General features: G+C 41.3%; 1 protein-coding gene across 4 annotated transcripts in view; it reads left to right on the forward strand.

Annotated features, from left to right (window-relative positions):
• Positions 1-1,205: 1,205 nt before the first annotated feature.
• RBMS1 (RNA binding motif single stranded interacting protein 1) overlaps positions 1,206-15,312 on the forward strand; it is a 210,196-nt gene continuing 196,089 nt past the window's right edge. For 3 of the 4 annotated variants that reach the window (XM_080798701.1, XM_080798704.1, XM_080798702.1), the window contains exon 1: positions 1,356-1,791. In XM_080798701.1, coding sequence (XP_080654827.1) covers positions 1,717-1,791 — 75 coding nt within the window. In that variant the 5' untranslated portion in view covers positions 1,356-1,716. Of the gene's footprint in view, positions 1,792-15,312 lie in introns of all 4 variants that reach the window. The other variant, XM_080798706.1, reaches the window with a different exon arrangement.

Raw genomic sequence — 15,312 nt, forward strand, 5'->3', positions numbered from 1 at the left:
ACATCACTATTTCTTTGTCTTAAAGTATCTTATTAACCTGCTTTGAATTTGAAATGGAACCGTATAAAGATATAACTGTTTAACAAAATCAGGCATTTGATTTCAGTCTGATTCACCTTTTGTGCTCTTAGGAAAATAGACTCTTTGAAAACCAAAATGACAAAACAAAGTAATCAAGGTCTATTTAATAACAAGTAAATTTTTTATTACATTTTATTAGATGTGCAAGAACTCCAATTTGGAGGTGATTTCTTACTTATTCTGTTGTACATTTTGGTACTCTTTTGGAGCTAGAATATAAAAGTCTTCTACAGGCAGCTTCAGGGACCAATTAAGTCCATTAAATTATATCCAGTTACGTAGTGAACTGGACCACGGCTGTCTGGGGCTGTCTAGAACTGTGACAATTAGGAAATGGAGAGAGGCAGAAAGAGAGATTGATTTTATATGTCACTGAAGCACACTGCAACAATATGCCAGCCCGACTTTCAAAATGGCCTTAAAATATTCTAAACTCAGGGAGTTTCCTTGCTCCTGAGTGGGAGTTGACAGACTGTCTGGCAGCATTAGAAAGAGGCAGGGAAAAGCTGATGTCTATATTGTGTCCTCTAATAATAACATTCTGCCTCTTTGCGACATCTCCCCTTAGAAGGATCCGTCTGTTTGTTGTGAGGCGTGAGAGTGTGTGTGTGTGTGTGTGTGTGTGTGTGTGTGTGTATATTTCAGAGAGCTTGCCTCCCCTTGCGCAGGGGGCAAGATTTCACCTCTCACAACTGGGAAACCCAAACCGAAGGACACTAACCTCCCAAGGTCACCTAGAAAATTAGTGTTGTGGCCTGGGGGTGAGGGGGAACAGAACCCAAGTGTCCCGACTCCAGCTTTGTGGTTGGGCACTAAATCATTTTCGATCTCTTGTTTTAAAAAAAAAAAAAATCATTGCGCGGGGGAAGTGAGAAATTGATCAGATTTCCTCCACTTTCCCCTTACTTCCCCTCCCCCTTACGAAGAAAAAAAAAACTCAGGAAAGACAACGAGGTGTCCGTCCGCTTTGCAGTTCTTAAGCTAGGTCCCCCAAGTCACCCCCACCCCCCCAACCCCCACCCCCGACACAAAGCGATCCGGGCTCCCAGGGTTTCCGCCCGTCCAACCGCGAGCCCTGGAGGTGAGGAGTGGTTAAAACTCAGCCCTCACCTCCAGCGGGTCCCGGGCTCCGCGGCGCCCAAGCCCCGCCCCGCGCGCCCTTCCCCCCACCGCCGCGGCGCGCCAGCCCCTCTCCCCTCTCCCAATCGGGCGCACCCACCCCAGATGCCGCCTGGCACCGAGCGTAGCCGCCGCCGCCGCCGCCGCAGCACTTTCCACTTGCACTGATCACCTCCGAGCCCCGCTCTGCCTGCTCGCCGGAGCGGAGCGCGGTCCGGGCGCCAGCCCTTGGCAGCCTCGCAGCAGTCAGGCTCCGGGAGGCAACTCCTTGGGAGCGCCCTGTCCGGGGTGCCCTCTGCGCTCTGCAGTGTCTTTCTCTCTGCCTGGGAGGAGGAGGAGAAGAAAGAGGAGGAGGAGGACGACGACGACGTCTGGTCCGGGCTGGGAGGTGGAGCAGCGGCAGCCGCCGCCGCCGCCGCCGCCGGAAAGGGAGAGGCAGGAGAGATCGAGACTTGGAAACCCCAAAGTGCCCGCGACCCTGCACGGCAGGCTCACGGCAGGCTCCCTTCCAGCTTCATGGGCAAAGTGTGGAAACAGCAGATGTACCCTCAGTACGCCACCTACTACTACCCCCAGTATCTTCAAGCGAAGGTAAAGGGGAGTCGGGGGGCGGGGGGCTCCGGGGGCGTGCGCGGGTCTGGCCCGGGCAGGGGCGCGCGCGGCGAGCCCCCGCCACCCCCGGCGGAGTTGATGGAGGGTTGCTAACTATAGCGCTGGCCTGGGTGGCGCGGGGCGGCGCGCGGGGCGGCGGCTGCCCGGGGAGCGGAGTGCGGGGATCGGGTTACAGAAAGCCGTGGGGGGGAGAGACTAGACAGGAAAGAGCCGCCGGCCCCTTCCTGGCCGGGGAGGCGGGGAGGGTCGCGGGGCCGAGCGGCGCCCCTTGCCGAGCGTTGGCGGTTCGGCCGCGGACGCTTGGGGCCCCGCGGCAGGACCCGCGGGCGGTGCGGCTTTTCGACCGCTTCTCCTGGGCCTCGCCCCGCGAGCCCTAACTCTTGCCTTCCCTTGGAGTGGTGCGCGGCCTCCCGCCCCCCAGGGACGCCCCTCTACCTCCCGCGCGCGCGATGACTGGGGCGTGGGGCGTTGGACGGGGGGCGGGGGGGGGGAGGACGGAACATTTTCTTCCCCGCCTCCGGCCTTGCGCGCCCGCCCGTCGCCTTGATCTTTGTGCGGTGTGGCACTTCACCTGGTTACTGATTTCTACTTTTACGCCGGTGTTTTGGGTGGAAAAGTGGCCAAAGTTCACTCACCCTTCATTGATGTCCTTTTTAATCTTCCCGGTAGCTTTTGCAAAGGAGGGACAATGAGCAGATTTCAGTGCAGAGAAAGAAGTGACTTTAGAAGAATACTACCCTATATTTTGACCACATATCCATTTCCAGTGGTGCTTCTCAAAAGTGGCCTTGGCATACTCTTAGGTAACACAGCCGGTGACATGTAGCCTTACAAACTGCAACTGACTTTCTAGGGACCCTGGGTACCTTGTTAGTGGGCCTACCTTATTTTCACAGAAAGATCTGAGGCATTCCGAATGCATTAAACACACACACACACACATATGTGTTTATGTATATGTATATAAAATGTATTGGGCCCATGAAGACTGAGGGTCTCACTGCTTTGGAAGCTTCGTTCATAATCTGGGAGGGTTGGAGTTGGATGTACCAGCTTTCTTCAGTGATTAGCGTCTTCTATCTCTACTCTGGGTGCCCTTCTAGATCACAAAAGAATCAAGTACGGATGCAGCGCCTGAACTTTTCTTTGGTAGGCTGTCATCATGTCCTCCTTGCTGGCAGAGGACATTGCTGGCCTGGTGCAAAGGATCTCTGATTCAATCTTGATAAGCTTTCCTTTCTTACAGTGTGTGTGGTCCGTGTGATGTACTTACAGCATAGCTCTGTATTTGCTCACGTAAAAAAGAACACTTGTCAGCACCCAGACCAGAAATTTTCTAGCAATCAAGGGCCTCCTTTTCACTCTCCCCAGTTCTCTTCTTACTTTGGGTGGCCAGAAAGCAGCACGATGGTAGAAGTGAGGATACCCAGTATTCACTTCTGTGTGGTCCCCACATACTGTTTTCAGGGACCCAAGGTAGGTGCTCATTTTTTTGTGAGCTACATTGTAAATACATGTTGTTCAAAGAAATTTTGAGGTATAATCAATGCATTACCTTTTAGATATCATATATATTTAATGCACTTGTTTAAATTATGCAGCATTGGGTGCCTAAAGGACAGCCTATTCGACACTTAACTGTATGAATAATAAATACGTACACTCAGGTGAAGAAGAAAAAGGGCCATGTTTCTATAGGCACATTCACCTTAGTAATTTTTATGTACCATTAGTAAGTTAGAAACCAAGTACATGGCATTTAATATAGCTAATGCAATGCCATTTGGCTCTTTTTGCCCTGTAAATAATTGAAGAGAGAGACAAACGGCGAGAGCCTGCTCCAGTAATTAGGGTCGGAGCCCAGAAAGCTTTAGGGCCCATTTTCTGAAAGTGTGCTTCCTGCATAAAGCATTTAATATTGATTTGTGTTACAGTAAATGACATTCTCAAAACATATCTTGCTGTTTCTACTATGAAATCTGAAATCCTATTACTCTTGAATCTCTTTGTTTCAGGAGAAAGACACACACACTGACTTGACCTATATAACATGGTATTCAGGTTCGACAATTAAACCTAAATTCCCTATTGCAAAGAATCTTCATTATCTCAGAAAGGGGCATCTCCTAAAATGTAAAGTGACTAGATGCAGATTTTAGGTAAGCAGAGTTTGAAACACCTAGCTTTGTTTTATCTCCCTGACATATTTGTTGCTAACAGGGTAGTGTGAGTCATTTTTTGAAAAAGAGAGAATTCGTTTGATTTGTAGTTAGTTTTTAGAAACAAGTGTTGCCTAATCTACCTCAAGAGTTAATGGTCTCACTTAGAAACTGGTGTCTACGGTGATGATCCTTGCCTCCGTGCTGTGTCTTTTAACCTTCCTGATACATGGGATAGAAAACATCAGTCTGTTTAAAGTACAGTGATGTGTTTGCTAGTCAGAGTTGTTTTGAAACTTCTGTTTGGAAGCTATATCAAAAACTGAGGAATGGTGTCATTGTTTATAAAGTGATACCTGACTGAAACCTGTAATCGAGAGATGGATATGATGGTTTTGAATCAAGAAAGAATGCCTGGATTGGATTTCTTTTCATCAGAAGGAGTACATACCAATTAAAATGGCACTTGAAATGAGTTTTGCTACCATAGTTTACAAAACTAACTTCTGTCAAGTAATTCTTCTTGAATTAATCATCCAATCGGAGTCTGTTTTGGACATTTTATTTAGTACTTTTCCCCCATTAAAAACATGTTAGTTGCTTCTACACTTATTAACAACAACAACAAAAATCTATGGAGTCCCGGTACAGTGTGTGACTGTATCAGTATGTTTTGTACTTCGACAGAAAGAGAAAAGCATTAGAAAAATAGTACAGCTGTGTTAAACATAAAGTAAATCTGAGGATGCTGTGGAAGGGCAGGACATGAGGGGAGGTAAAGGAGATTGTGAAATTGTCATAGTATCTTAGTGTAGAGTGACACAGACTGCAAGTAACCCGATTTTACATGCTTGTTGGGTGTTTTTGTGTTCCTCTGTCAGGGTGGTCTTATCACAGCAGGCTCCCTTTATCACCTGACACGTTCATTCTAAGAGGGGGTTTGATGTAGCTTCGTAAATATAAGCACATAGTATTCTAAAGGGTTTTCTGATTATAAATGACCTATGCTATATTATGAAAAATTAAATTTGGTATCCACTTTTCAGCGACACAGAAAAAAAAAATCTGATAATTTAACGTATTTTAACCTAAAGAGCTATGTGTGCATATTTTCAAACATTGGCTGTATCAGTTTCACTTAGTATAACGGCACCCCTCATGGTCTGTTTATTTCAAAGATACTACAACATACATTACTGCCAATGCATATATGCAAATACAGATGGGAATTGAAATACTTATTCTATTTCTTTTGAAGAAAGGAAGTACAAAATGTTCTTTAAGTGTTTAGCTAATATTTTGTACTAACTGATGCAATTTGACACATTTGTGATCTTTCTTTGTAGTTATCAAAAGATATTTCTATAAAGTATACCATATTCAAAGCTTGCTGTAAAAATTTTTATGCATAAGTAGTATTTATGAAATGTTCTAAAACAAAAGTTTCTTTTAAAGCTGTTTTTGTATAAGTGTATACTAAAGAACGAATTTGAACCTAAGTTTCAAAATGTGAAAAATAATGAGTGGTATAATTTGGGATTGTATTGATGAAGGCTACTAGAACAAAGTAGTTTTTCTGAATTGAATTTTGTGTTCCATTTTGTGGAATTCCTTAACTTGTACTTTAGTGACCATAGGAATATTGTGTCCATCAGTTTCTGTAGGAATTAGGGGTTATGATTTGGTACATAGAGCTACTGAGTATATTAAGGTGGTTGGGTTATAGAGACATGACTTTAAGACTTAGGGTAGAGTGACCACATTTACACAGTGAATAAAGTTTGCTTAAATGTATCAAAACAGCCATGCAATATTTTACACCTTGAATACACCTTAGTTCCTTCAGTGAGTGGATTAGTGTGGCTATCTAGAAGTGGTATTGGAAGACTCAAGGTCATTGGATGGTTAAAATGAAGATGCATTTTAATGCAATATTGTAGCATTCTTCCCTTCAAATAGCTCTTTCTTTTGGATTTCCCATAGCATCTATTATATTTTTATATGTTGGAAGCTAAATCTTGAGCTACTAGAAAGAAGTAGGAAAAGATAAGTGAAGAGAAGTAGGGGAATTTTCAACCATTTAGTATTAGTATAACTAGATATACCTATGTGGTGGGCAATCTTGGTTTTAAATTTAAGTTCAAATATAGGCAATTTCCATGTAATACAGTTTCAAGAAAAAAAATAAACTTTACTGATATATTGCTCAGACTTTGTATTTTGCTTAATGGTTTATTGGAACTTTAAAATTACCCCAGCTTATTTAATGAGTACTGAAATTTTAAGTTATGGGTCCTAGTTAAAGACAAAGTGGTCTTTCTTCCTTTTCTTTTTATTAAAAAGAGGGTTTTCAGAAAACAAAATATTTTCCCCATGTCTATTTAACCAATAAAAATCACCTGAGGGACATATAGAATGTAAGAATAGGTGCTTAGTAAAATCATATGGACACTTAAATATTGTTCATTCTTTTTGAGGATGAGGAATTTTTTGTCTAGTTTGTTTTTTATTGGATGCTCAGTTCACTAACATTTATTCTCCCCAAGCATGGTCTCCTATCCCACTGTGTATCTCTCTGCAAGGGATATCAACACTTCCCTGGTTTCTTATCTGATCCACAGAACAGTAGGTGCTAAATAAATGCTTGTTAGTGACTACTATTATTCAGAATAAATACATGTAAAATCTTTTTAGACCAGGGGAAAAATTGTAGACCAAAATTGATAAATGTAATGATCCAGTTTAATTTTCTATGGAAATCTTACTGTAATTTGATTTGTGTTTTGATTTATTTTGCCCCTATTGTGACAACTTCAAGCTGTTTTATGAATTGAACAAGATCCCTAAGAGGAATCACATATTAATACGTCAGTGCTTAATTTACAAAAAGTACATTTTTGTATACTCTTCATTAAAGCATATGGTGCCAGAAAAAAAATCTCATAGTATTACACTGAGGGGGGAACCGTTACATGTGATGAACCGGTGACTCAGCCTGGTCCTTGCTTCCTGTCAGTGGCCCCCACCAACACAATTCAAACTTTTTCCTGCTCAGTTTTCAAGAAAATGGCTTTTTAAAAAAAGTGTATTTCGATGAAAATATTTATTCATTTGATGGATAACAACTAAAATATAAACTAGCACTGAGGGGCACCTGTGTGGCTCAGTCGGTTGAACATCTGCCTTTGGCTCAGGTCCTGATCCTGGGGTCTGGGATCGAGCCCTCGGGCTCCCTGCTCAGTGGAAAGCCCGTTTCTCCCACTCCCCCTGCTTGTGTTCCCTCTCTCGCTGTGTCTCTGTCAAATAAATACATAAAATCTTAAAAAAAAATTAAACTAGCACTGAGGTGTTCAAAATTAGTTATCTCTCCATTACTGGCTGTTGCATAACCCTAAAGATGACATTTGTTGGCATTAGAGGAATAAGCAGAACCATATCAAGTTGCTCTTAAGTGGAAGTACTGTATTCAATGTACCATAGCTTTAGTCAAGAAAATGTAGTAATGTTACGTGAGTGATTTAAATGCAGTGCCATATATTTGGTGTAAAATCAAACCATATATTCAAAATTGAACATTGGACTTGGAGATTTTATGTAGAATTATTTTAAATGTTGTGGTTTCTCTGTTCTGTTATTTTAAGAGATAAATAGTAAGACCTGATGGAAACTGTCCTGCTACCGACTTTTAACAGTGGGAGCTTGGCCAGATGATGATACACAGCAAAAGGTCTCCTTAGAATCAGGTGTGTGAAACATACATGCAAATTTGAGCACACACAAACAAATTTGGTAATAGAAACTAAACATTTCTTTCTTTTTTAAAAAAAATATTTATTTGAGAGAGAGAGAGAGCACAGGAACGAGCACACGAGCGGGGGTGGGGGGCAGGCAGAGGGTGAGGGAGAGTCAGAGAAGGAGACTCCCTGCTGAGTGCAGAGTGCAGAGCTGGAGTCTGGAGCCTGATGTGGGGCTCGATCCGAGGATCCTGAGATCGTGACCTGAGCTGAAACCAAAAGTCAGGGGCTTAACCGACTGAGCTACCCAGGCGCCCCTAAACATTTCTTAATATGAAGGGAAAATGTAAAAGGGATGGTGATGGCTAGGCCGAAAATAAACTGAATATTTATCTCCCTTAGCTGAATTCCTTACTTTCTCTTAATGTATTTTTGTACCCTTAACTTAATTATATGAATATTTTAATTTTTCAAATAGCACTGGGAAAGAAGTGTGTCAAAGATGGTGAAAGAGAGAGAGACAAAAAGGGGAGAGGAAAAAATCAACACCTAGACCTCCTGGGAAAGAAAACACGCAGAACTGAACACTGTCCTTCTCCATACATTGCTTTTAGCTAATTCTTAAATGGATGCATTTGTCATTTTAGAGGATGGAGAACAGTTTTCTAGATGACAAATATGAAAACCTAAAAATCCTTAAAGTGAGATCAGATGCTAACATGAACAGTTAACTTGTTTTTAACTCTGGTACTGTAAACACGATGTCTGGTGGATTATTTCCAACGTTGGCTGTAACATCTGTATTCTGTATTCTAGAATTAGGTTAAGTTTTAAGCTTGTTGAAAAATTGCTGAGGTTCATGAAAGTTCAGGAAGGACTGAAATACTAACCAATTGGTTGTATTTCCTGAGTGATCCCAGAGCACCGTTCTTTGCACTTGAAATTGGAAAAGGTTAGGGAGTGTGTATCTGGTCCTTGCTCTCCAGCATCTCACCAGCTACCAGGAAGGACAAAACAGACACAATACAAGACATAAGTGAAGAAAAATATTTACAAAATCATACGCCCAGGAAGATAGCATACCAAGGGTCTGAGTGACAAAGAAATCATGAAAATCGGCTCTGCCATGTGTTTTGTGAGAAAAAGTAAAGGGCAAATAAAGGCCACAATAAACCTGGGAATTTTAGAAAGAAATTGGGGCTTTAGATTAATTAGTGAAATTTTCTTGAATTTATAATCAGCATTGTTTTGTATTTTTTGCCTCTTTTAATCCTCTTATGAGTACTTAGACTTTTACAGAATAACACTTTTTTTGTTTTGGTACTTAACCTTAATTCCTTCACGTCAGAGTTTCATATTCAATTACCTTGTTTTACATTATTATTTTTCAAGTTTTATGCTTAAAAATGTGCTACTAAGCCAACCTATTCAGGTTGTGACAGGCTGAGAATATAATGCTTAAATGATGACATAATGGTTATACAGAATTGTTACTCTTACTGTTTTAAACCATTTGAAATGATGTTTATTTCTCCTAATTTATTAGGCTTGCTCAGGGCAACGGGAGAAGACGTCTACAGTTTTGTTATGCTGCTAATTACATCATCATGTGCTTGCCATCTACATGTTGATCATGCGTCCAGTGCGACCTGTAATTTCTTCAGATGATAGCAGATTTTTTATTATTCATCATCTTTCATAGATATAACTATTTATTCTTTTTATTTGGTCATTCTCTAGTTCTATTTCAGAAAAAAAGCTTTCTTCGTCTCTGCAAATGAAACGGAGTCCTTCAAGAATCACATTGTCCTCTGTTTGCCTCATGGGGGGACAGGGAACCCACCCTTTTGGCTGCCCATTGAACAGCAGGTGCACCCGGGCTTCATCCCAGATGAGGAGTGATTTCAAGGAAAGGTTTTGTGCAACAAAACTCAATCATTTCATAGATATCACAAGTAATTTTTACTGATCTTGTAGGAAAACTGCATTATTTTCCCAGCTCTGCAAGTGTGTGGCCCCATTTTAGATGATAACTAGTTTTGCTTTTGTTTTTTTTTAATCAGTTGAAAAATTTACTAATTAAAATGGGCAGAATTGGATGGATACGTCATGAAATACTGCTCTTAAGTTTCTTTGTGGGTGGGGGAGATAAAAGTTTCCAAAAATGGATTTCGGATTTTAAACTTGCATTTTGATTATACTTGAGTTCCTCAAATAATACTCTACTATTTCCCCTATTTAACACTTTTAAAACACAGTGATTTTGAGAGTTGCAATTGGTAGTGTATTTGTACTGCAGAACTTCTCAGCCCTTCCCTGCCTATAGAGTAACAATAGCAGCTTATACTTTTTTTTTTCTTTTAAGATATGTTTATTTATTTAAGAGAGCAAGACAGAGAACACAGGAGAGCCAGCATTCGCACATGCCCATGCTGGAGGGTGGGGAGTGGCAAAGGGAGAGGAAGAGAAGCCTACTCCTGGCTGAGCGATCCTGATGTGGGGCTTGATCTCAGGATCTTGAGCTGAAATCAAGAGTCAGTCACTTAACCAACTGAGCTACCCAGGTGCCCCAACAATAACAGCTTATAAAATAAAGAGTCAGATAAAATATTTGGTTGTAGGCAAAAGTAAATTATATTAGAAATTTGTGATATCATTAACTTTACCTTTGTCTTCTCACTAGCTTTTAGATTTGTCACTAAACGTGCTTTTGACCAATATAGACATTAGTTTAAAAAAAAAAATGCTCGTTTTTATTTTCAGGTCACTAACTGATTTGTTCCCAAAACCTTCTTTGCCTCCTACAAAGTGCAACTTTGATGAATTTCATGGTTTTAAAGATGGAAGCCTTAAGAAAAAAAAAGTTCCTAATCTCAGCCTCTTTTTAGGTTTCATTCCACCTGATTATTTGCACACTTTCATTTAAACAACCCTAAAAGAGTGTCTACCAGAAAATTTTCTTTTTTTTTTTCTTTAAAGATTTTATTCATTTATTTGAAAAGAGATAGAGAGGGAGCACAAGTAGGCAGAGCGGCAGGGAGAGGGAGAAGCAAGCTCCCCACTGAGCAGGGAGCCCCATGTGGGGCTCTATCCCAGGACCCTGGGATCATGACCGGAGCCGAAGGCAGAGGCTTTAACCCACTGAGCCACCCAGGCGCCCCTACCAGAAAATATTCTATAGCAAAAATTTATAGCTGGCAGATGATATTTTTCTAGAGGTCTATGTGATTTGTTCAGTGGTTGGGAATAACTTAACTTACAAGTGAATTGTTTTCAAGTTTGTTCTCAAAAGTTCACTCATCAGTTTTCTAGAACTTGAAACTCATCTAATATATTTCATACATAAATTGTTATTCTTAAAGATTTTTATTTATTTACTTATTTATTTGACAGAGAGAGACCTTGAGAGGGAACACAAGCAGGGGGAGGGGGGAGGGAGAAGCAGGCTCCCTGCTGAGCAGGCAGCCTGATGCTGGGCTGGATCCCAGGACCCTGGGACCCTGACCTGAGCGGAAGGCAGAGGCTTTAACGACTGAGCCACCCAGGCGCCCCCATAAATTGTTACTCTTAATGATAGGGTTCCCAGCCAAACTTTAAGAGCCTGTAAAAGTAGCCCATTTTAGAATTCATAGATAGTTGTTCCATGCTAATCACATCATAGCACAGAGCACTGTGCTGGGCAATGTTTGGGTGAGGGGAGAGCGTGAGTATCAGAGTTGGAATTCCAGGTTCCAGGAGCCCATCTTTGCCCCCTTCAGGGAAATGGGTAGGTTTTCCTAACTCACCTGAGAGGCAGTCCTTCAGTAGGGCTCTATAAGCTTCTAGGACTGGGGCCTGGGTTTCCAGAAGAGTTGGGAGGTGTGGCTGGTGATGTCCTGTGAGGGGTGGACTCTGGATCTGCCCCCTACAGTGAGGCCCTGGGAGCCCTCCTCATTCCTCACTCCCTAGGAGACTAGCTTTCTGCTCATTTGTTTTCCTGTAATGGCCCCTCAGCCCCAGCCAATAATTTCACTTTAAAAAATGCTGTCCAAAGCTTTCTAGTAGTGCTTTTCATCCCTTGCTCACCACTGGCTCGGTTATTAGAGTCTCCCAGCTTTCCTTGCTCTCGTTGAACATCAAATCAAGCAAATAGCTTCTAAGGCTGGAAATAACAATGAAACAGAACTACAGAGAACAAACTGTCCAGTTCCAGCGCTTCTCTTATTTTCATCTAGTCCTGGTCCAACAGTGGCTCATAACTCATAGGGGAACTCCAGACTTTAGGAATCTGATGGCGGCACATTCCCCTTCACCTCAAACTTTTACCAGGGCAGCCTGTGGAGCACATGTTAAGATGTTAAGAATTCTACCCTGAGAGGAAGTCAAAACAGAATCAGTCGGTGCTTAAGAGAAGGAGGCAGACCATGGACCCCTCCCTGTATTTTGTTTCTGGATTGTGGCTTGACTCTTGAGTGAAGAGCTAGACAAGACCCAAGGGTGTGCAAAATGGAAATGGGTGAGGATAAAGTGCATGGATTTGGGCAACCTCGGAGTGTGTTCCCACTCTCTTCTCCTTTTCCCTCCCCCCCCCCCACTCCTGCCCCCGATTTTTCTTCCTGCACCGCAAGAGCCATGTCGCTCTGGACTGACTGCTGACCATCTACAGGTGTGTGTGCTGTGCTAGTGGTCCATCTGCCGGGGTGACTGTCGCCTACAAGCTATTCCCCCTGCAGTCAGCCCAAATCAGGGACCAAGTGTGTCTGACTTAATTTGACTAAAAACAAAACAAAACTTTACTACCTCTTAATGCTATAGATTATAATTAAGAATTTGCTAACTACAATTGCCTCTTTGAATCAGATTTTCTTTCTGAATCCTCATCCAATTTTATACGAAAATTTAAAATAAAATTTTATTTGGCAAGGTATAAATGTAGTTAGAGAAGTGCAGACATGATGTAATACTTTGAACAAAAGAGAACATAATTAGCATAATAGAAAGTATTTTCATGACAAATGCGTACTCCTAAAGAGATTAGGATTTAAATATGATGTAGTGAAATGGTAAGCTGTTTACATTTTTCTTCACCCAAACTAATATTTAAAATCACATATAACTAGCCTCTTCTGTTTCATGACTATTTCACGAAATGGTTCTTTATCTAAAAATAATCACAAGAGTATTGTGTGTTATCTAATTTGCTGGAGACGGGTTGGGGGGGGTATGTTTCTTTTTTGGTCATCGTTCCTCAGGTTTTCATTTTAATAGCAGAAATCTTATATGTTGATTTTGATTGCTTTCTTAAAGAACAGATTCTCTCTTACTGTATAAATAGGATTTAAAATGACAGTGGGTGATCTGCAGTGTTCTTCTGTACCCTTCTGTCTCTGTCACAGAATTCAAGTTCATGTTGCAGAGTACAGGATGTTCTCCCAGTGCACATCCTTTGAGCCTTCAAAATTTGATTTGGCTGTGTGGTCTGACGATAGCATGTTCAGATAAGTACATTGTGATAGTAATCTGTGTGTCTGGGCCCGAATGAACATCTGCTTGCTAGGGTGCCACATGGCAGCACCTTTCTTTGTTTTTCTTCCTTTGCCTTTTTGATTTGAATCTTGTTAAACCCTGAAAATGGGGCTGATTTTCAATATGCAAATGTTCCTATCTCCCTCTTTAGGGGAGGGGGAGGGAGCCAGATATTTTAAATATGAATACATTGGGAATTTAAAAGGAGTCTGCCCTGCGGAAAGCACACAGCTATAGTTCTGCTATCACAACTCAGACATATTGTAGCAAAATCATCTCTTTAAGATTACAGAGTTGGAGCTACCTGGCAAATTTAATTAAATCCAACAAACACTGAGCAGGCCTTGTGGAGGGTGCCCTGGAAGGTGCAAACATGTAAATAAGACATGATTTGGGCCATCATGGAGCACAATGGGATAATTTCTTTTACTAGTGTATTTATTTAAATTTTTATTGAGGTAGAACATGCATATAGGACTCAGATTTTAAATACAGAGATTAATGCACTCATGGGATGGCCCCCCAGGTCTCTGTGTAACATTCCAGCACTGGGAAAGCACCCTCATGTACCGTCCCAGTTTGTACTCCCCAACAGTAACCAGTAGCCTTACATCGGTCTTTTTGTGTTTGGTGTGGACAGGGTTTCAAGTCCATTTTTAGTCCGTTTCCCCCATGAATATCTAGTAATCTAGTTGATCCAGCACCATTTATTAAGAAGACATTTTCAAGTTCATTTTTAGTCTGTTTCTGCCATGAATATCTAGTAAGCTAGTTGATCCAGCACCATTTATTAAGAAGACATTTTCATTTTCCCCTTTGGATTTCAGTGTGGCCTTTATTTTAACTCAAGTGACCACATTTACATGTTTCTTTTTCCAGACTTTCTGTGTGATTCTACGTGGATCATGTGTCAGTACTATAGGGTCATAATTACTATTGCAGTATGTTAGGTGTCTGTTCTTCAAAGTGGTCTTAACTATTCTAGGTCTTAATAAATTTGAGAATCAGCTTGTCAATTTCCATGAAAAAGAAATAACAGGATTTTTATTGGAATGGGCTTAATGTAATCTATATGTTAATTTTGGGAGAATTTGATGTCTTCCAAACTGTAAATATAGCTCTCCTTATTTTTTGATGAACTTATGACTTTTATTTTATTTGTTTCATTTTGTTTTGTTTCGCAAACTTAGGACTTTCAAGTAATTAATAATAAGACACAATGGAAAATGTTACTGTTTTAAATGCTTGTTTCTTAAATACAACCAGTGATTTCTGCAAGCTCTGTAGTATGATAGTTGGCATAGACCCTGTTAAGAAAATAGTGTTTTTGAAGAGGGAGACAGAATATTTATTATCAGAGAACAAAAGTAGTTTTGAAAAGCAGCTGACTAACTAAACCACACTGTTAAAGAACAGATGACATTCTTTTTGATTTTTCTTGAATGCATTTCAAAGTATCACTGTATTTCCCCTTAATACTTTTATTCTCCTTTCTGAGACTTTATTTGACGTGTCATCCCATCCTGGCCTAGAAATGTAGAAGCCTAATGAGAAATTGAAAATTAGTTTTGTTTGGAGAATTTTCTGACACTCTTGTGATTTTTCACGATGGTCTGAAGGTTGTGCAAACAGAGATTGGGAAGTGCTGCTTGGTATGACCTTCCAAGCAATAGAACAAGCCGCTCCACGGGCGTTGGCTCCTTCAAACTTTTTCTTAGATGTTTAAAAGATCTTACACCTATTTTTTTCATGCTTTATAGTTAAGGTGTTTAAGCTCTGATTATTGCTGTATCCGGCCAGCCAGAAACAACTGCAGACAACTTTCAGAGCTTCTGAGCTCTGGCTAGGTTAGCTCAGGAGGTAGAATAGACAACTTCCGAAGTTCTTTTCATCTCTAAATTTTATGGTTCTGGGAATTGGTAACATCCAGGAATCAGAGAATGTTAGACCTGGGAGGAAGTTTTAAGATAATCGGGTTGAAGCCCCTCATTGTGCTGGTGAGGAAAGCTACCCAAAGTGGAGAGACAGGAGCTGGGCTGGCTCTGAGGGACACAGTGGTGGTGGGGGGTGGGGCGGGGGCCCAGGCCTGATCTCACATGACT

This window comes from Martes martes (assembly GCF_963455335.1).
Source record: "Martes martes genome assembly, chromosome: 3".
Lineage (NCBI taxonomy): Eukaryota > Metazoa > Chordata > Mammalia > Carnivora > Mustelidae > Martes > Martes martes.